At 31.2% G+C, this 20169-nt stretch overlaps 2 protein-coding genes across 11 annotated transcripts; both read right to left on the reverse strand.

Moving 5' to 3' along the window:
- Window positions 1-314: 314 nt before the first annotated feature.
- On the reverse strand, window positions 315-12756 carry LOC108456699 (protein SEMI-ROLLED LEAF 2-like). Of its 10 annotated transcripts, none has more exons than XM_053019166.1 (22): window positions 12592-12756; window positions 12381-12441; window positions 11946-12006; window positions 11107-11181; window positions 10506-10621; window positions 9541-9655; window positions 8866-8994; window positions 7872-7919; window positions 7331-7458; window positions 7036-7232; window positions 6652-6941; window positions 6372-6521; window positions 5923-6288; window positions 5690-5839; window positions 4721-4796; window positions 3802-3929; window positions 3508-3699; window positions 2727-2855; window positions 2539-2649; window positions 1903-2103; window positions 962-1097; window positions 315-866 (listed from the first exon to the last, which is right to left on the reverse strand). In XM_053019166.1, coding segments are annotated over exons 5-22 (2583 nt in total). In that variant the 5' UTR covers window positions 10508-10621; window positions 11107-11181; window positions 11946-12006; window positions 12381-12441; window positions 12592-12756; the 3' UTR covers window positions 315-831. The 10 variants fall into 10 exon arrangements, with proteins under 10 accessions (XP_052875126.1, XP_052875124.1, XP_052875120.1 ...); XM_053019164.1 differs by having other exon boundaries at window positions 12381-12476; window positions 12592-12753; XM_053019160.1 differs by having other exon boundaries at window positions 11946-12111; window positions 12592-12746.
- Window positions 12757-18736: 5980 nt separating this feature from the next.
- Window positions 18737-19835, reverse strand: LOC108455885 (tetrapyrrole-binding protein, chloroplastic-like). Its single transcript, XM_017754457.2, has one exon. The coding sequence runs from the start codon at window positions 19671-19673 to the stop codon at window positions 18912-18914; it is 762 nt and encodes a 253-aa protein (XP_017609946.1). The 5' UTR covers window positions 19674-19835; the 3' UTR covers window positions 18737-18911.
- Between the last annotated feature and the right edge of the window lie 334 nt (window positions 19836-20169).

Below are 20169 nucleotides of genomic sequence, written 5' to 3' on the forward strand. Positions count from 1 at the left end.
ATTATTTTTATTATTTGTTGGGGTTTAAGCTAAGAGTCTACCTGGTTTCATGGTAGAATGTTGTCAATTTTTTACTACACTTGTTCAATTGAAAATTTTAACATAAACTTTTTTCTATTTATTATGAATTCGGCAATTTTGATTAAATTGTAGATTAAAACCTGAGGAAAATTGCAAGACAAAGCTAGTTGTTTATTAATAAATAAATACTTATATTTCATATATTAAAATCTCGTCAACAAGCACTAAATATCTTCTGCAACTAAAATTTTAGGTGTGCAAAATTACTTGCAAAAAAAGAAAAAAAGTTACAGTTCCACACTATATCGATCACACAATCGATATCATAAATTTCCCTTGCCTTTCTCATAAATGTTGTACATTGTATAGAATCTAAAATTACACAATGATCCTTTTTGAACAATATGTTGGAAAAAGGAAGAGTAAAACAAACTTTGCTAAAACTACGAGTACTATTTCAATGCCCATACTACAAGCCACGAAATCAGGTCTTCCATCTTGTCATGATGTGTAGAAATGCATAGAATGAGCTTTCATAGTAACCAAAAACAAAAATTATATATACATACGTATGAAAATAATTGACAGTTGCCCAGGAATCGATAAAGAAAGCAAACTATAGATTCACTGATACGTAAATATACATATACATGTATACACATATTATTAGTGTATTTATTAGTATAAAACATATCGAACCTCTGTAGGATCCAGCTGCTCTCAAGCACTTGTTGTAAGGGCTTGAAGGCGATCATCTGTATGCTTTTGAATAGAGGGCAAACTGCTTCCTTAAATGAATTTGTTTCTTTGCTAATTAACTTCAGATCTTCTGACAACCCCACTATCTGAAATACAAGATGAGAACAATTCACCACAACTATTATTATTGGTTTCATAATATCATATAATAAAAAAAGCATACCATATATATATAATCAACCTGAGGATCCGGCTGCTTTCAAGAACTTGTCATAAGGGCTAGATGGCGGTAATCTGAAAGAATGTTGCATGTGTTCCTGTGAACAGAGGGCAATCTGTCCACTTATATGACCTTGAACGTTGTTAAACTCCGCTTTCTGAAATAGAACAATTCCCGAAAACAACTATTATTGGTTTCATAATACCATTAAATTGATTAAAATCATGTCGTAATGCATGCCATTTTGTAATATATAATAACATTCACAAATATTCTCGTATCTGGAACTAGACTAGACAAGCACAACTGAAAAATGTCTATTACAGGCATATGGATCCTAATAAACAAACCCAATTCTAAATCAAGGATGTAAAAAATGTATTTAAAACATTTAAGTATTCTCTTTCTCGGGTTTAGGGTAAATATCAAATTACCACCAAAGTTTAATCAAGATACATATCACGCTAGTTGGTTCACATATAACTTTTTGGTGAAGGAACCACATTTAATGCAAGCATCATAGCAACAAAAAGAATATTGCTATTTTAAACTACAAAGGCACAGTTTGGCAGGTGCTTTTGCAATTTACATTTTCCCCCCCGAGGTAAGTGAAAAGCAAAAAACAGAAAATGAACAGAAAAACAAAGGACAAATAGCAAAAACCAAAAGCACCATCCAAACAAAACCTAAGATATCAATGCTATATAGAAATTGGAAGACATTTTTGGAATTCAACTTTTAAAAGAAAATTGAAATTATAAAACAGTAGAAAAAGTTTACGGTTGTTATTGTTCTCTATTTTCTAATAATTAGTGCTGTTCTATTATGAAAGGCAATGATTACAGGTTATGGTTTTGCTTAGGAAAGAAAGTGAAAAGGATTAAATGATAATTAAAGGTTCCATTAAAAAAACTAGAGATATTCTTACAGATGTTTATCATGCATATGCAGGCCAAACTCACCTCACTTGGTAAATAGAGAATTTCATTTTCAATTTCCTCTGAGGTTGCACTGGCTTCCTGTTGATGCTTGAAGTGATGAAGTATTGACATCTTCTGCTGTTTACCCATTACACTAGCTTCACACTGACTCTTCATCTGGTCATAAGGAATAGGTGCTGCAGAAACCGAAAAGCTTACAACTTGCCGGGCAGTTTCCAGAGCCTATTGGTGCAACAAACAGTTATAGTGAGAAAAATTGAAAGCTAGATAAATCTCTGGAGACATAGGAAGGGAAGGGGGGGGGGAAGTAATGATGCATAAAGAATGTGAAAATAGAAAACTAGTTCTCTGAGCTGAACAGCCAGAAAGGCTTGAATAGTTCCTCGAACTTAATATCAATAATCTAATTCAGGTCATCTCCACTTACATTCCTAAACATCCACTGAGAACAGTTGGGGGGGGGGAGGGAGTAGACATATTGTCTGACAAACAGGTGCTTTTCCAAATATATTGCATGATAAGAGTTTCAAGCAGCACCAAGATCCGAATGGTCAATGGAAAAGAATAAACACATACCATCCTACCGTTTCCAACTTTGTTGAGAAATTCTAAATAAATAGAATAAATAAATATATTAAATAGAACTGCTCATCTTACCGAATCCAATAGCTCATTGGCACTTAAGACATCTAGTTCATTTATGGATAATGATGCTTTGCGACCTGACTGACTTCCATTGGCTTCATCTGTTACAGCAGCTAGAGGCATCTGAAAGTTAAACAATTAAGTTAACCACACAATATCCTAATGTTGTAGAGAGTGAATGTGATCAGAACAAGATCTACCTCATCAAATGACTGAAACTTCATCTGCGCAAGAGGAGAACATGGTCTTGACAACGGAACACCTAATGAATATGCATCATCGGGTGAAAAGCCCTCAAGAAGCTGTTTCTTTATACTTGATAATTCATCCTGGAAGAACACAAGAGATAACAATAATCATTTTGCAAAAACACTCCCATAGATGCTAGTAATTCCTTTTGCATGAAAATGGAACAACTTAGTAACATGCAACAAATTATCATTTTATCATAGCTATTCAAGAGTGTTGATAATGTCATTATTACTCTTACAAGCAACATATCTGAAAATAGGGAGGGGAAGGGGCCGGGGCAATAATTCACTTATGACAAGCAAATTACTAATTAAGAGTAGATTCACTCAAATTTATCTGGTTCTTGTCTTCAGACCTTTTTTACTTATATTTCAACCAATGCAGTAGTTGCCACCACTCAAGTAACATTACTCCTAACTACGTTCTATACCATGATAATTGATTCTAGTAGTTAACAGTAGCTCCTCAAGCAAAGATCTTTCACATAATATAGTTTAAAGAAGAATCCCAAATTAATTAGTCTAAAGCACCTTTGGTTCAAAACTTCATTCCTTCAAGTAAAAAAAAGGCTCAACATTAATGCAACTGATAATGTAGTGAAAGCCAAAGGAACCACTCCTGCATTCAACCTCCAATTGTAAATACTAATCATTGTCAATAGAGCTAGGGAAGCTAGCACATCATAAACCTCAGAATAAACGACTAATAATCAAGATACTGATGTATCACCTCTGATAATTTCTTAAATTTGGTCATGAAATGGGATATGACAGTCTCCTTCAAATGGAGGTCATCAAGCGTTATTGCCAATAGGGATTTTAATGCAGCATCTTCATCTTCTTTTGATCCATCTTTTATATCAGATTCCACACATACAGCCTGAAGTCCAGCATCTTCAACTAATTTGAGATAAGGATCAATCTGTGAAAAGGGTGATAAACTCAAGTATAAGCAGAAGGCTCAGAAAAAAATTGTGCCGTTACAATAAAAATGACCTCTATAGATCAAGGATAAGAAACTGACCGTTTTATCTGTCAGAGATGCTTTAACAACAGGAATTAACTCTGGAAAATTGCCTGCCCTGGCTGAGAAAATAAGCATGTAGGATGCCAAGGTAAAGAGAGACCGTCTGCGAGATGGTTGCAAGCGTCCTTCAACATGCATGTAAGACACAAATGTCGGTAGAAGTTTTCACCAAATTTAACGACCCACAGAACTTGAGCAATTCCTAATGTTAATTTGCTTTTCAATTATTATTGTTTTTCCCTTGCTCCTAATATTGGAAAAAAAGGCTATTCAGTGTAAACCACTGATGGTAGCGTTATTATGTGCATGATTTAATAATTCAGAAAAGGAGAGAAATTTTCAGAGGAACAGAAGGTAGCAAAGTTATGTAAATGTTATACCGAGTGTCACGTTTGATGAAATAAGGGAGAAAATTGGGGAAATGAAGTTTGACTTCAGTAAATTCTAAAAGATCGACTCAAATTAAATTCTTTATGAGGAGACCAGGTTGGTTTAGTGATACCATCTGAGCCAGTTGCATTAAATACCAATAAAGATATCAATTTCCCTTTATGTTGATTGTGAGAAACATTAAGAGAGCATTTGAGACCAAATCAGCTAGGATCTATAAGGTTAGGGACGTACAAGGAATATTCTTTGGCATGCGTTGCATGTGCATGCATGCTTGTATGAAAAGAAAAGGCATAAACTTTGCTTAGCCACAGTATACTCTCCATTTGCAGCTTGAGATGGCTGAGCAAAATTAACATAGCATCTCTAAGAAAAAACAAGATCATGGAAATGTATGGTATAATCCAGTGCATGGAACTTCCAACTAACAAAATCGACAGAAAGCATAATCCTATTGCATGCATATGTGTCACACTATTTTCACCCTGTAAGAAAAAAAAATGACAAAACGATAGATGTAACGTACCTTCTTGATCCAGAGAGATGCTCCGCAGGGAGAATGCCAACTGAAAACTCCGAGCTAGGGCCATGTGACCAGAGGTCTGTCATCAATTTATCAACACAGCAAGTTCAGAAAATAGCTACCAAAATTGGAAAGAGAGAAGCTCTACTAGAGATCAAGATATGTCAAAAATTTTCCATAGACAAAAAGCAAATGATAAAGGAATCTTCTTTATTAGAAGATCTAGGACATCCTCTTAAAAACACAAGGTAAGACCCCAATTCCATCAAAGCTAGCCCAATGACAAATCTAAATTAGTGCTTGGAACAGAAAGGCAGACCGTAGCCACTTTGAGTTCCTAGATAATGGTACATGGTGCAGGTAAATAGAAAGAGGTGATGAAGGAGCAGTCACCAATTTTCCACGTTCATGTAAAGAGTCATGGTGACAATTAAGAACTTCTAATAATAATTGTAAAGGATGTTTGCAATGTCAAATTAAGCAGAGACTCTCACTAAAATAAATAAGTTGTCCATTCTTCTATTTTGGGTTCTAACATAATTTTTTTTAGTACCAAAAGTACCAATCATTTGTCATTTCACCATTGTACCCGTCATTAATACAGCATCACCGAAAACAAAATAAAATCAATCATTAGGTAACATCCTAAATGATTTTTCCCTTGTTAAAATTAGTTAAGTTACACTTACAGTAATATTTTACAGGGTTTTGATAACAAGTGCCCTAAGGGCACTAATTAAGGTTACATATTAGGCAAGTTACAATCTTCAATCCAATGTAATTCATCACATTAATTTAATGAAATCCTGTCATTGGAAATAGTAACTTACCTAATATGGTAACCTTAAAGAGTGCTCTTAGGTACTCAAGAACAAAACCCTATCATAAAAACCAACTATATTTCTTGAATCCTGTCCATTCACAAAGGAGACTAATATCTTGAAACAAAGGCATAAAAAAATCATGATTAACCTTGACTCGGGTAAACAATACTGCAATGCTATATGAACGAGCCATAGCCTCAAAATTTGTAGGGGTATTTTCAACAGAATTTGCCTGGACCCATATTGTTGAAAGCAGAAGACTCACTTGATGGCTACTTAATCGAAGGGAATTAAGCTCCTGAAAATTTAAAATATATAAGAATACTGAATAGCATCTCAATTGATAATAACACTAGAAACATATAGAAGGCTGTTTCACACCATTTTTCCATCACGCAGAAAATGCTCGAAGCTATATGAATGTCTATGAGACTGACGCATTATTGGATTTCTCACAGCCATATCTGATGCTTGGTTTCCATTTTCTTTTAATCTTTCATCAATGAATTCTACTTGGTCTTTACCTTTATCCTGGAAAGCAAAGCTCTGACTCCTTAGCTTCTTGGATGCACTAAGTGATAAGTCAGAACAAACAGCTTCAGGCGTTCTTTTATTTTGATCTGATGAAGATGAAAGCAAGGATGGCAAAAGCACAGCAGAAAAAATATCATGTGCCCCAACCCGTGTTTCATGGTCTGGATGGACCATTGTGTAGAGCAACTGGTGAAATAGAGCATCAGGGAAGGCCTGGAACATATTCTAATTTCAGAACTTGGATGCTCATACAAGATAAGAACAAATATAGCAGTATACTACACAAGAAAACTTGCCTTCTTGTGATATGATATGTTTGGGATAGAAGAGATAATATCTGCAGTTCGATGAACAGTAGAAATAGCCGATCTGGCAACAATACTGTTGCTAGAAATATTCTCTAGTACCACAGCCATTGCATCAAGAATTGGTCCCACCTCCCCAACCTGTTACATAAATGCAGAAGAAGTTTCAACTAAATGGGGAAAATTTGAATAACAAGAAAAAGTAGCCTATGTAAGTATCTATAATCAGATTCAAGTAAAACTTGGATGTGAAAAAGAACATATTCCCAACCTTATTTGAGAGCTGTGAGATACACTTTTCTAGTCCCAACTGAAGATCAGTGTTATATTTATTATCGCCCCCAGAACTTGATAATTCAGCTGAATTTTGTAGGCATCTTCTTAGATGCTTCATCAAGTCAGTTATGGTACCAATAGTTGCTACTGAGGGCAGAGATTTGGCATTTTGTGCAAGTTGAGTAATGACATTGACAATGTTAACTTGTATATGAGGTTGCTTGGCTATGTTCTTATGCTCCATGTGCTTCACCAAGATAGCCAATAATACGTGGGACTTCTCTCCTGGAATTAAGACATAATAACATTATATCTATAAAAGAGTCATTAGAAAAAGTATATATTTATGAAGGGTACCCATTGAAACTCCAAAAGTAACCTGTTTCTTCCATTAGCAATTGCAAATACATTAGAATAGAAAAAACAATTCCATTCTCTTGAGACCAGTGATTTTCAACATCAAAATTCTTAAGAACTGGTTCAAGAACACGTCGGATAGTTGTTGCTTCTTTTGCCAATCTGGCAATATTATGTAAGATAACCTTTGACCAGTAAGAAGGATTCTTGGAAGTATCCCTGTTAAATAGCCAATTGAAGTTAAGGATGATATTCGAACAAGAAATATATCCTAATAAATTGAAGGCAGCGTGAAATATACTTGAAAAAAGCCTCACATGGTAGGATCAAAGTCAGAGGAATTCTCAATGATATCTGGGAAAGGCGAACCATTTTCATCCACTTTACTGCCATTGACAGGTGTCATTTTGGTATCCATGTAATTCTCCAAGGTAACTGACATGATCTATACAAGATGGAAAAAAAACAATTTCAACGAAGAAAAGAGCCAGCTCCTACTGCACATCTGTTCTTCTAATGTGTGCTTTAGTTTTAAATATGTTAAAGGAGATTCAAGAGGCTAAAAGCTGAAACTACAAAATGGAGCTTTTATGAGGAGCTGACCCAGAGAAACCAATAGAGGTTAATCCAAAATTTGGATGGACAATTATACTTGGTTATTTGTAACCATTCCAAAACCCTATTTCAATATTTTTAATGAAGCTCCTGTTAGGCCAAAGAGACTTAACAATTTCAGATTTTTAATTAAGTTATCTAGGACTACAGTATACTGCACAGTTAAACTGCATCAGATCAGAAATGAATCGAAATTTGAAAATAGAAATGTAGGAAAAGGCACAATAAGAAGTGATAACTTACACTATCAAACTCCATTGATATATGAGACTGCTCGCCCATGAACGAGACCTAGGCACAAGAAGTGTATGAGTAGAAATTGAAGTGAAAGAAAACAAATACGGGTAGAAAAATAATAAGTGAGGAAAGAAGCATAGCAAATGCAACAATACTAATGAATAAAATATCTGAATAAAATGATCTTAAAAAGAAAAAATCAACAAGAAAATTTCAGGACTTGGTCTACTACTTTTCGGATTTGTAAAGACTTGTATGCAAATTGAACATATTAGAACATTAGGCTATTCATAGATTACTTAAAGCAGTAAGTTCAACCTAAAACACCTGATAACACTTTTGTAATGAATTTCAGATTTTCCCATCAGTTTATTCCTAAAACCCCAATATTCCGCTTCGCTCCACAAAAGCAAAGTGGCTTCTTTCAAATCTAGAAAGAACAGGGAAAAATAAGTTTAATTGTTTGAACTTTTGACTCATCTGAGTTCAATCTCAACCTAGTGTTACAAAACACAAACCCGCAAAAATCAAACCCATCAAAATATATTGTAGAAAGTTAGCCTCTCGGTTTGAAGGATGTCTTCTAACAAAGGGTTTTAACTTTTAATTGTTGCACAAAGGTAGAAGCAGAAGCTACTTGAAAATAATTAAACCAACCAGCTATATCATAATATTACTAGGCCCATACTGTTATAAATTGGTAGGGGGTAGTCACTGCCAATAACAAAACCAATAAATTCATTGGAAACAAGTCAAAATCAGCAGAGGAGGAAATCTGCAAAGAAGGAAAAGATTGGAAAGATATGCACACAACTCCAACAAGTATTACATACAAGAAATGGCGAGGAAAAAAGAGTGACTGCTTGCACAAGCATCTGTTCCACAGAAGAAAAGCTATGGCTATTTATAAATGTTAGTTTGAGCTAATGTTCCACAAGACTTTTTCTGGGAAGAAGAGTTTTTTTATCCAAAAAAGATTCAAGATTAAAGAGAATAATACCATGGAAGCCAGCACTTTCAATCCTGCTGAACGTAAACGTAAAGCGCGGTCATCATCTCCATCCTCTTCAGCCAATTGACAAAGTTTAGGAATAAGGCCCTCTAAGTGGAACATGTGTGTACTGTCAATCTAGTTTCAAATCCCATACAATTAGAATAACTCCACTACTTACAAGCTAATACGTAAAAAGATTCTAGTTAGGTGGTATTACTATTATCTCACATCTGTTAAGTATTGGGTTTCCTATGGTCTTATATTAAATGTTGAGCCTCTTTGCTTATTGCTAGTTGATTTTAGATTAGATCTCAACAATGCTGTCTATTGTCTGTCTGCAATTAAAGCCTACAACTGAATGGGTAGAGATCATGTCCATTACCTTTTTATTCATTATTTTCCAATAAACTAATCATCAAAACTTTCAAAAGTGTAGGACCCATCCATGAATTGTGGAATTATATATGTTAATGGTGATTAAACTTTTATTGGATAGTAATGGATACAAAAGTAATGGAGGGAAGCCAGACTTCAACTAAATTGCTATGTAATAATTCTTCAAGAGGAGTTGTCTACTTCAACAACATAAAAGCAGAGACAGAAAGCATAAAGTTCTGAGGGCTACTTAACAAATATTACCCAGTGACACACATAATTGTACTACACCATACTACTACACACCTGACTATTTACAAACTCTGCAAGAGCATCGCAACCTATAATTAGCATTTCATCCAGTCGGGTTTGCTCCAAAAGAGTCTGAATGATCCCTAATAAACTACTAGCAAAAAGTGCCCTGCAATAATAAAATACTCCTGAGTGTCACGTATGAAAATTATTGACACTAAAATACATTTACACTAAATGGAAAACTAGTAAACTAAAATCAATACGAAACAATGACTACAACCCTGAATACTAAAAACTTATAAAATTGAACATATGAAAATTGATCAAATTATTAGAATACTTCTCTAAATAATTTACTCCGTCAATAAGCATGATCTTTTCCTGCATCATGAACTTTTTCTTTTCTTTTTTTTTTTTTTTCAAAACTTTAGTTAACTTTAAATAAATAACCCACAAAAGGTTTATTTAATATAACAAAGAAAAACCTTTTATGGAGGCATCTGCACAATAGTGCCATAACCTCACAACAAAAATATAAAAAGCATTAAATTATCAATTATCGAGCAAATCTCACCTTTAAACATTAAAACCTGAAAACTAAAGGAGTAATTGTATACATCTTTACACTACCAAGGCTTACATAGATTTTATAGTACTTGAGAGATAATTAATCATTGTTAACTAATTCAATTTTCTTTCAATGCAACCAAACACAAAGGAAAACCTTAAATGATAACAGAGGAAGTTAATCATTTAGATTATAAACTGATAGGCAGCTATCTTCTAATGTTTAATGCCTGCTAGAATTTGGTCCACCAACACAAGCCCCCTTCACTAATGGTGTGACAATAAAAAACAAAATATTATGCTCTAACATTATCTTATCTAAATTCAGTGGTGCATTCTTTGAAACTCCTTTACTAGATGCTCACACAAAAATGGAACTTGGCTAAAAAAATTGATTCTGCAAAATTTTTAAATCAATTAAATATATAAATTTCAACATACAAACTTACATCTGCTCCTTACATGTCGATAGCAGTTTTGTGTAAACACACAATACGACTTTCACACAACCAAACTTCTCATTCCGTAACCCCTTGAAAAATCTTTGCTCTAGGTTACTTGTAATCTGTGCATACGGAAAGATATGAAAAACAAATCAAGGCAGTTCACTGAAGTTATATGTATTACAGGATATGGTAAATTTACTCCACAAAGCTTCTAAAAATTTGATTGCCTGAAGATTGATGCCAATCAATATCTTTAATCAGTTTTCAACATTTCTTGACAAAATTTACCAGCATTTCAGAAAATAATCATCTTAAAAACAAGATTTAAATCCTAAACTACAAGAAGATATCAAACATAGTTAACTTTATTAAAAGTAGAAACCCCAATTATAGAAGAGAGTTAGACACCCACACTCTCATTAACGAGTTTCACATTTTCATTTAAATTAACAGAGTAAGCAGTTCCCAGAAGAACTGTGGAAATCAACACTGCAAACAGAAAATATGAAATATTTGAACACAGAGCCAACAAACTGGTGGAACCAAAAAGAAAATCCATATCAAATTCCACCAAAGGAAAAATGGAACAAAAGAAAAGCTATACCTTTGGTATTCGTAATGGATTCTTTGCAGCATATTCACAAAGCTTCCCAATTTTCCTATCATTCGGTACGGGTTCCTGTCAAAGGTAATTGCAAAAATGCTAAGCATACCAAGCACAATTTTTTCTTCCTTTACTATTTCTCCCCCTTTTTTACCCAGGGTCAGGGATAAGGTGGTACAGTAACCTTCAAAGAGGCCTAAAGACCTTGCAAGCATCATATGAATTCCCTAATTCCCAAATATCAGAAGAAACTAATAGCTATAAACCCACTTCTTCGTCAACATTGGTTTCTTTAAATAATATAAAATACCACAAACATTAGAAATTTATGCAGGCCAAACCAAAATAGCAGAAGCAGTAGCTCTGATAGACCTTACAGACAAGTTTATAGGTATCTACACTTTCAAGATATGTTACCGATTACATGTATTGAAGTCGTCACTTGATACAAATAGGCATTATCATAACTGTATAACACTTGAATGAATTTAACACCATTTGTCATTAATCATTCAGTATAAGACAATGAACAGCTAAACTAATACCCAAATTCGAAAACCAATTTTTACTCGAATAACCAAGCATTAACAAACAACTAGTTGGAATTCCCAGAATTCAAATAAAACCTTTCACCATCGGATATCGATTACATGTATTGAAGTCATTGCTAGATACAAATAGACAATACCATAACCACAATGTACTTAACTGAATCTATCACCACTAATCACCAATCATTGAGTACGAATTTGCTCAAAAAACCAAAGCATTACCAAACAACTAGTCAAAATTTCCAGAATTCAAGTAAAATATGAGAGAGTATGAGCTAAAAAGAATACCTGATTATGGGGAAAAATGTCAGATAGTAACTTCTTGTATCTTTTAACAGGCTGTCTTGACCTGGCACGCAACGAAGGGCAGAAGAAACAGAGGTTACCGCAGACAGGCAAAACCCGTCTTGACATTACCCCCATTTTCTCAACGGGGACTCAAATAAACACTTATCTGAAAAATCCAAATTGACAATAAAAATTAAACTAAAAATTCATACCAATAATTGAAAAACCTAAACAAAATTTGCCAATTTACTCATTTGATCATTAAGAGTCAAATTCAGAACAACACCAAAAGAAAATTAACTGAATTTCTACCACAATGTCCTTATATCCAAGGTAGAATTTATGGTTCATCAAACTTTAAAAAAAAAAACAATAAAAATACAGATTAGAAGCAAGAAATGAAAGCAAAATTACAGAAAATTGAGAAAAACACACCAATTCAATTGGTCGAGACGCCTAATTACCAAGAGGAACTAGCCCGTCGGATCCGCATTAGCTTGAAAGCGGATGAGCAATTAAGAAACAGTTCAACTAAAATAATTCCAGAATTAAAAAAAATTTGAATTCATTCTACTTTTTAAAGAATAATAAAAACAATTAAATAAATTTGCCATCAAATTAAATTAAAAATTGAAATTCATTTTACCTCAAGAAATTGCCAGTTGCGGGAAGAGACGAGGCTTCTCAGGTCTCCCCACTAGGCCCAAACTATGATTTTTATTATTATAAAAGTAATTTCATTTTAGATAATTTTAAAATTTTTGATAATCACTGTGTTAAATTAAAAGAACTATGGGTATAAAGTTACGGACCCCGTTGGTATTCGATAAGTAAGGACGTCCACGTGTAATTTTCTCATTCACTAAATCATGTTTTCCGGTGGCTGTGGTTGTAACTATGGTATCTCTATAACAACAATATAAACTGAATAATTAAACAAAATTGCACTACGGTTCCGAAACTTAAGAAATTGTTTGTCTTTGTTTTGAATTACCCTAAAATCTTATTTAATATAATATGTTACTACAAAATAACAATAATTATAATATGGGATAAATCCCAAATTTATACATAAATTTTGATTAATATGCAATTTGATACATGAATTTTAATTTGATATAATTGTATACATAAAATTTTGATTGTGGTTCAAATGTATATTTAAAACTTTAATTTTGATTCAATCATATACATTTAAAGAAATAAACACATCAATTTATTTTTATATTGGATAAATATAATTATATGTGTATACAATATACAAACATAAAATTATATTATATCAATAATTGTGTTAATAATTTATGAGAATTAAATCAAATCAAAATTTCAAGTATAAAATTGCATAAAATTAAAGTATATATATAAAATTACACATTAAATTAAAATTCATATATAATTTTAAGATTTATCACTAAAATATAATCAACATAGTTGTAACGCCCCTAACCCGAATCCGTCACCGGAATAGAGTTCCAGAGCATTACCGGAGTTACTGATTCATTTATCAAATATTTCATTAATCCAATATCTTTTCTTTTCCACGTTCAAGTCTCGTATTCAAGTCATCCGGATCTTTATAAACAAATTTGATCGTCGTTTTCATTTATTTCATGTTATAATACATTCAACTAGTGCTCTAAACAAAATTATCATTTTACCCCTAAACTTTTAATTAATGATGATTTCATCCTTAGGTTAAAATAAAATAAAATTATTGCAATTTAATCCTTATTTTCAGCCGTTATTCTCACACAAATTGATAACAACCTATGAATTCTATAAAATGTCAGAATTTTTCATAATTTTAACACTTTTCAATTTAATCCTTAAAACATGTTTTTCCTTAATCTTGAGCTAAATTAATAATTTCATTCAATTTTGTAATTTAAATAATAAAATAATCCATTTCATGCAAATTGGTCATTTCTAACATTTTTTTTTACAAAATTGCTGATAAAATTTTACTTTTATTCAATTTAGTCCATGAGTCTAAAACATACAAATTAGCCATGCTAGCTGAATATTCATACATATTTTCCTCCTCCTCCTTTCCATTCCACATCCTTAATTTATATAACATGCAACAAGTAACATTATCAATAATTTCACTATTTACTTATATATATTCATAACTGTCCATTTGCGTCATAGTCACTAAATTATTTATATCTTAAGCTACAAAACTCAAAATTAAGATCCGCTAATTTTCCTTGAAACTAGACTTACTTATCTTATTACCATAAAATTTTCAGAATTTTTGGTTTAGCCAATAAGTACAGTTTATTCTTTAAAGTTGCCCCTGTTCTTCTGTCTGACAGTTCCGACCCTTCTTCTCTAATAATTAATTATCTCATCGTACGAGATTCGGATGATGTTCCCACTTATTTCTATTGAAAATAGACTCTTTAAGGATTTTAAACATATAAATTTAATCCCTTAATTATTTTTCTCCAATTTTTGATGATTTTCCAAAGTCAGAATAGGAGAACCCGAAATCATTCTGACATTGTCTCACAAAACTTATTATATCTCATGATTTACAATTCCATTGCTTATACCGTTTCTTCTATAAGAAACTAGACTCAATAAGTTTTAATTTCATATTTTATTCATCCTCTAATTAGATTTCTACAATTTTCAGAGATTTTTCAAAGTTAGACTATTGCTGCTGTCGTGCAAAATGTTGATTTTCATTTTGCCCCAAATTTTACAGTTCATACAATTCAGTCATTGCTTAATTAACCCCTCAATTAAACTAATTTTCTCAATTAATACTTTTCCTAGACATTATAAGTTATTTCATAACTATTGAAATTCATAATTTCCACATAAAACTCTAACTTCAAACTCTTTTACAATTTAGGTCCCAAACATTCACTTTCTATTCAATTCTTTCAATAAAATCAGCATATAAACAATTTAAAGCTCTAATTCTATGTCAAATCATCATATACTTCCAGCACATATTCATCGAAACTTTCAATTTCTTTCATAGAATCAAGAACTATTGAATTCAACAAATGGACCTAGTTGTAAAAGTCACAAAAACACAAAAATTACAAGAAATAATCAAGAATTGAACTTAATTGCAGTAAAAATATGAAAAACCAGCTTAAGGGAGCTCTTCCATGGTGTTTTTGCTGATGAGGATGCAGAAAAATAAAGAGAAATCTAGATAATTCCACTTTAGTCCTAGCTTTATTAAGTAAATTTTGTAATTTCCAATTTTTCCCTTAATTCCCCTTATTTTCTTGGTGATTTCATGCTCTTGCCGTCCAGCCCAAATAGACCTTGGGTCTATTTTCTTTTAAACCCTCTTTCTTTTATCATTTAAGCTATTTAATCATTTCCCACAATTTTACATTTGATACAATTTAGTCCTTTTTGTTCAATTAGCTATCAGTACTTTAAAATTTCTTAACGAAACTTTAACACTAACTTATTAACACTCCATAAATATTTATAAAAATATTTATGGCTCGATTTAAAATTTTCGAGGTCTCGATACCTCGTTTTCAATTTTAATTATTTTAATATATATATTTAGTACATTTCACTATTTCAAAATCTTTCCTAACTTCACATTTAACTTATACTCACTAAATTAATAATATTTCCTACTCATTTGTCGGATTTAGTGATCTCGAATCACTATTCCGATACCACTGAAAATTAGGTTGTTACAATAGTTTTATGAAAACAATAACAATAAACTTAATAAAAAATAAATCTATCTTTTTTTCTTTTTTTTTAAAATCAACCCAACTTATGAAAACGTTTAAATAATCCCCATTCTTCAATTAAAATGAATGGAATGTCCAAACTTGATAAAATTTCAAGGATACAGTTAAATTAAATAAAATAATTAAAGTGACTAAAATTTTCGACACAAAATTTGTTTCATATATCTTATAGATTATGTCTCAATTATTAAGTAAAAAAAAACAATTTTTTTATTTAGTGTACAACTATATGTGGAGGTGTTTAAACTTCGGTTAAAATTAAATTAATTGACTAAACTAATCTAATTTGGTTAATCAGTCGATGGTCGAATTTAGTTCGATCGGAAGTCGATTAATAGTTTTTTAGAATTTTGATTGTCGGTTAATTTGGTTCGAAATCGGGTAATTAAACGAACTTAATAATTAATATTGTGTGTTAATTTCAAGACTTATGTAGTATTTTTAATTACGTAGTGTTTCAATACATAAAATTTCGATTAATTTCAATGCATTTTTTTATATGTTTTATACTTGTTTTAGCCAAAAGACAAAAAACATATAAACTTCATTTAATTTGGTTAACCAACCAAATTAATTGAAATATTTAGGTTCAATTAAATTTTTTTAAAAAAATTCAGTTTTGATTGACGGTTAAATGATTATATAGTTCGATTCAGTTAATAATTGAACCGACCATTTGAATACCCCTAACTATCCGTTGAAGAGAAAATATTTTGTTTGATGATTTATCTTAATGAAGGTTAAACCAACAATTTTTTATCGTAAAATGTTTTGTTTTATTGCGTTGATTAGCTAATCTTGAGTCAATTTATTAAATCGTTTTATTTCTTAAAATAATAAAATTAAAAACATTCTTAAATTAATATTAATATATTTTATAATTAAATTAAATAAATAAGATATTTTATCATTAAAAGTAGTGTAGAATGGATCAAACTGTACTAGAAGTATTCATGAATGGAAAAGTTTTTCATATTTTCTTTGTCTAAGTTTGTATTCTATCCATTGGCCCTAATTTACTATTTATCTAATATTAAAATTTTAAGAATGTGTTTTACAATATTTAAATATTTTAAAATTTTTATAATAAATAATAATTCGAGCCGGATTGAAAATACCGAAATTCTCACCAACCCGGAATAAATAATAAAACCGGACCTCACCAGCCTATATTACCACTCTTCATTGTGGTACATGTTTGAGATATACAAAGAAAAGGGATTTCAGTTTTTGATACGATGTGGACCACTCATTTTATTTTTTGTAATTTTAACAATTTTAGGCAATTCACGAAATATATTAAGTTTAATGAATATGAAAACAGTATAATAAATATGTTATTATGTGTTAACTAAAACGAATAAGAAATATTTAATAAATTGACAAATATAATATTTTGTTTGCAATTTTAGTATGAAATAAGTGACTTAATTGTTACAATTTGACCTATTCATGGGTTGAATTATCCGTTTAAGTTTAAGATTCGTCTGAAAATAAGAAGATTTGAATTTAAGACTCATTTTTTATATGAGTTGAGTATTGGATAAGATATTTTGCTCGTGCCCACCTGACCCAGCCCGAATACTATATTATAAAACAACAATATATTAGTTATATATATTAAATAATAATTATATATTTATATTTATATTTATATTAAATCACTAACAATAACAATTAAACCACCCAAAACTTAAAAAAAAAACTTATCCAACTAAATAATCCAACCTAAAATATAAAATTTTAAAATTTATATTTAATACAATAAATATTTATTTGTGCTTTTTAATATAATAAAACATTTATTATATTTATGATAATATTTATTAATATATTTTTAATGTGTTAGAAAACTTTTATTTTAGTATTTTTAGTACATTTAGTGTATTATATTTAAAAAATTAATCTAAAAATTAAATATGAAGGATTAGATTCAAGTTTAATTTTCTTAAATTGAGCCAGACCTCGAAAGAAATAAACTTATTGCTCAGACCAAGTTGGGTCCAGACTTAGAATTTTTTATCAAAGTGCAATGTGGTGTACTTATTGTTACTTTATTTAATGTTATAAATTAAAATTATCATTAATTTTTTAGACATGTGTAACTTTTGACACTTTTTTTTGTTAAAATGCTTACATATATTATCAATTAATACAGTTAATCCAATATTATTTTTAAAAATAATATATCTATTAATCTTAATTTGAAAACTCTACATGTCTTTTGTTGGAATCTTTCTATGTTACTTATCCTTGATCTTATTTATCCAAGTTTATTTTATAAGCAGTTGAAAAAAAATTAGTTGATTTATTTTTATGTAAATTTTATAATTCATCATAAAATTTATTTGATAAAAATTATAAAATGTGAAAAATAATAAATAAATAGATTAGAATATACTTCAATTCATTGTAGTAATCCTACATTTGAAATTTAGTTTTCCGATATTAATTTTTTTAGAGCTCTACTTTTCATATTTAAAATTTATATTTAATTTGTTAATACTATTAAAATTATTCTATTAAATTTAATTTTATTGTAAAATTATTTTTGTCAGCAGGGACGTAGTTAGGGTGCTGGTAGGGGCCTCGACCTCCTCTAAAATAGAAAATTTTATTTAAATTTTTAAAATTTTAAATTAGTAAAAATAAAATTAAATTTTGACCTCTCCTATAAATGATAAAAATTTAATTTAATAATTTAAAGATAATAAAAATATAAACTGTTAAAATAATAAAATTATATCTTTATTATTATAAAATTATAATTTGATTTTGTTCTCTTAACAAATTTTCTAATTTCACTCATGTCCATAAACAATTATTACGTGAATATTTTTATTTCAAAAATATCATGTCTAACAAATTTAACTTATATAATTTTTAAGAAAAAAACACTATTACTCGATATCTATTTTGTTCGGGAATAGCATTAAAGAACTTCAACGCCCACATTTAATATTTGGAGAGTACCAATATGTCACTCTACCATTTGGAAAATCATGCGAGAAAATCAATAGTTTACAATGAAAGAAACTGAAGAAATCACAGTAAAAAGTAGCATTAATTTCAACCACTTAATGATGAATATTACAGACATTGATTAAATAACCAAAAGGTTTATGACCCAATTCAGATTTTACACTGTATTTTGCTAAATAACCATTGAAAATCCCGATTTAAAAAAAAAAAAACTTATAATCGGCCATTGGAAACCTGATCAAAAGCTATAATCTGGTTTTGGAAATAAGCTGCTAAGAGGCTTCGGACCATTATCTCTTAAACTCCCTTTAACTTCAGCTTCTTTTTCGTCTTCTTCACCCTCAAAAGCTGGGTGGCTAAGAATACTGTTAAGCAACTGCGTTCCTCTCAAAGCATTGGTTAATGGCAGATGACCCTCGGGTGTTTCATCGTTGAGTTCCCATGTAAACTCATTAGGGAAAGCTCTGTAATTGTATTGTTCAATTTCAGTGTCGAGCTTCTTCATCCAACCCACTTCGATGAAGAATTTGGTGAAGTCCTTGTTGGCTTTTTGCCACAACCTTTTCTGCACACTGTAACCGAACTTGTTGTTGCTGTACTGTTTCCAGAGCTCGTCAATAGCTTTGAGGTCAGCTTCGGAGATGAACTGGACCTCGGAGAAGAAGACATATCGGCGTTTCTGAGCTGCTTCACCGGCTAGAACTATGAGCAAGCGGCGTGTCTCTTCGTCGGCTTGGAAGAAGTTCTGAGTGGAAAGGTGGTGTTTGAGGGTGTCAAAAGAGATAGGGTTGGAAGTGGTGGGGGTGGAGGAGGAAGTTGTAGGAGAAAGAGAGAAAGTGGTGGTTGTGGAAGAGGTTGTGTTGGTAGTGGAGGAGGAGGAAGAGGAGGGGTAGGGGTGGAGGAAAAGGGAGGAAGGTGGAAGGGGGATGGATTCTGAGTTGGAGAGGCGTTTGAGGAAAGAGTATTGGTGGTGAAGGGATGCTAGAGAGTGGGTGGTCATGGTTTGGGTTTGTGGTGGGAATAGTGTGACAATTGGGAATGGTAAAGAGAGAAAGGCAGGTGTGATTGGGCTTAGATAAGATACGAGTGAGGGAGGGCAAGACAAGACCAATATCAGGAGGATTTGGGAGTATTTCAATGCTGGATTCTGATTGGCCACCTTTGGCTCAGATTATATCTTTTTATCTCTCTCCTTCCAAATAAATCTACTTTCTGCCTTTTTTTTCTTTTTGTTTTTAACGTGTCAAAAGACATACCTTTCTATTTTATTTGTATATGTAGGTAAAAGATAAATAATATAAAAATTTTGTATTAAGAATTAAATTATATTTTATTTTTATTTTTTTAAAATAAATTAAATTTTTTAAAAATTATTTATTAAAAATTAATTTTTATACATGAAAATATAATTTTCACTGTCACAACGCACATATCCAGTCCCCAACTTCTTAAATTTCATTCCCTAATATCTGTTTTGAACGGTACAATTATTCGAT

Source organism: Gossypium arboreum, chromosome 9 (genome assembly GCF_025698485.1).
Source record: "Gossypium arboreum isolate Shixiya-1 chromosome 9, ASM2569848v2, whole genome shotgun sequence".
Lineage (NCBI taxonomy): Eukaryota > Viridiplantae > Streptophyta > Magnoliopsida > Malvales > Malvaceae > Gossypium > Gossypium arboreum.

Bases quoted from the DNA above. Each gene is read 5' to 3' on its own strand.
- LOC108455885 (XM_017754457.2), bottom strand. From the start codon at position 19,673: ATGACCACCCACTCTCTAGCATCCCTTCACCACCAATACTCTTTCCTC.
- LOC108456699 (XM_053019160.1), bottom strand. From the start codon at position 12,080: ATGGGGGTAATGTCAAGACGGGTTTTGCCTGTCTGCGGTAACCTCTGT. The intron at 11,182-11,945 runs GTATTCTTTTTA...TACCTTTGACAG, and splicing joins ACATTTTTCCCCATAATCAG to GAACCCGTACCGAATGATAG. The intron at 1,098-1,902 runs GTGAGTTTGGCC...GTTCTATTTCAG, and splicing joins TTCTCTATTTACCAAGTGAG to AAAGCGGAGTTTAACAACGT.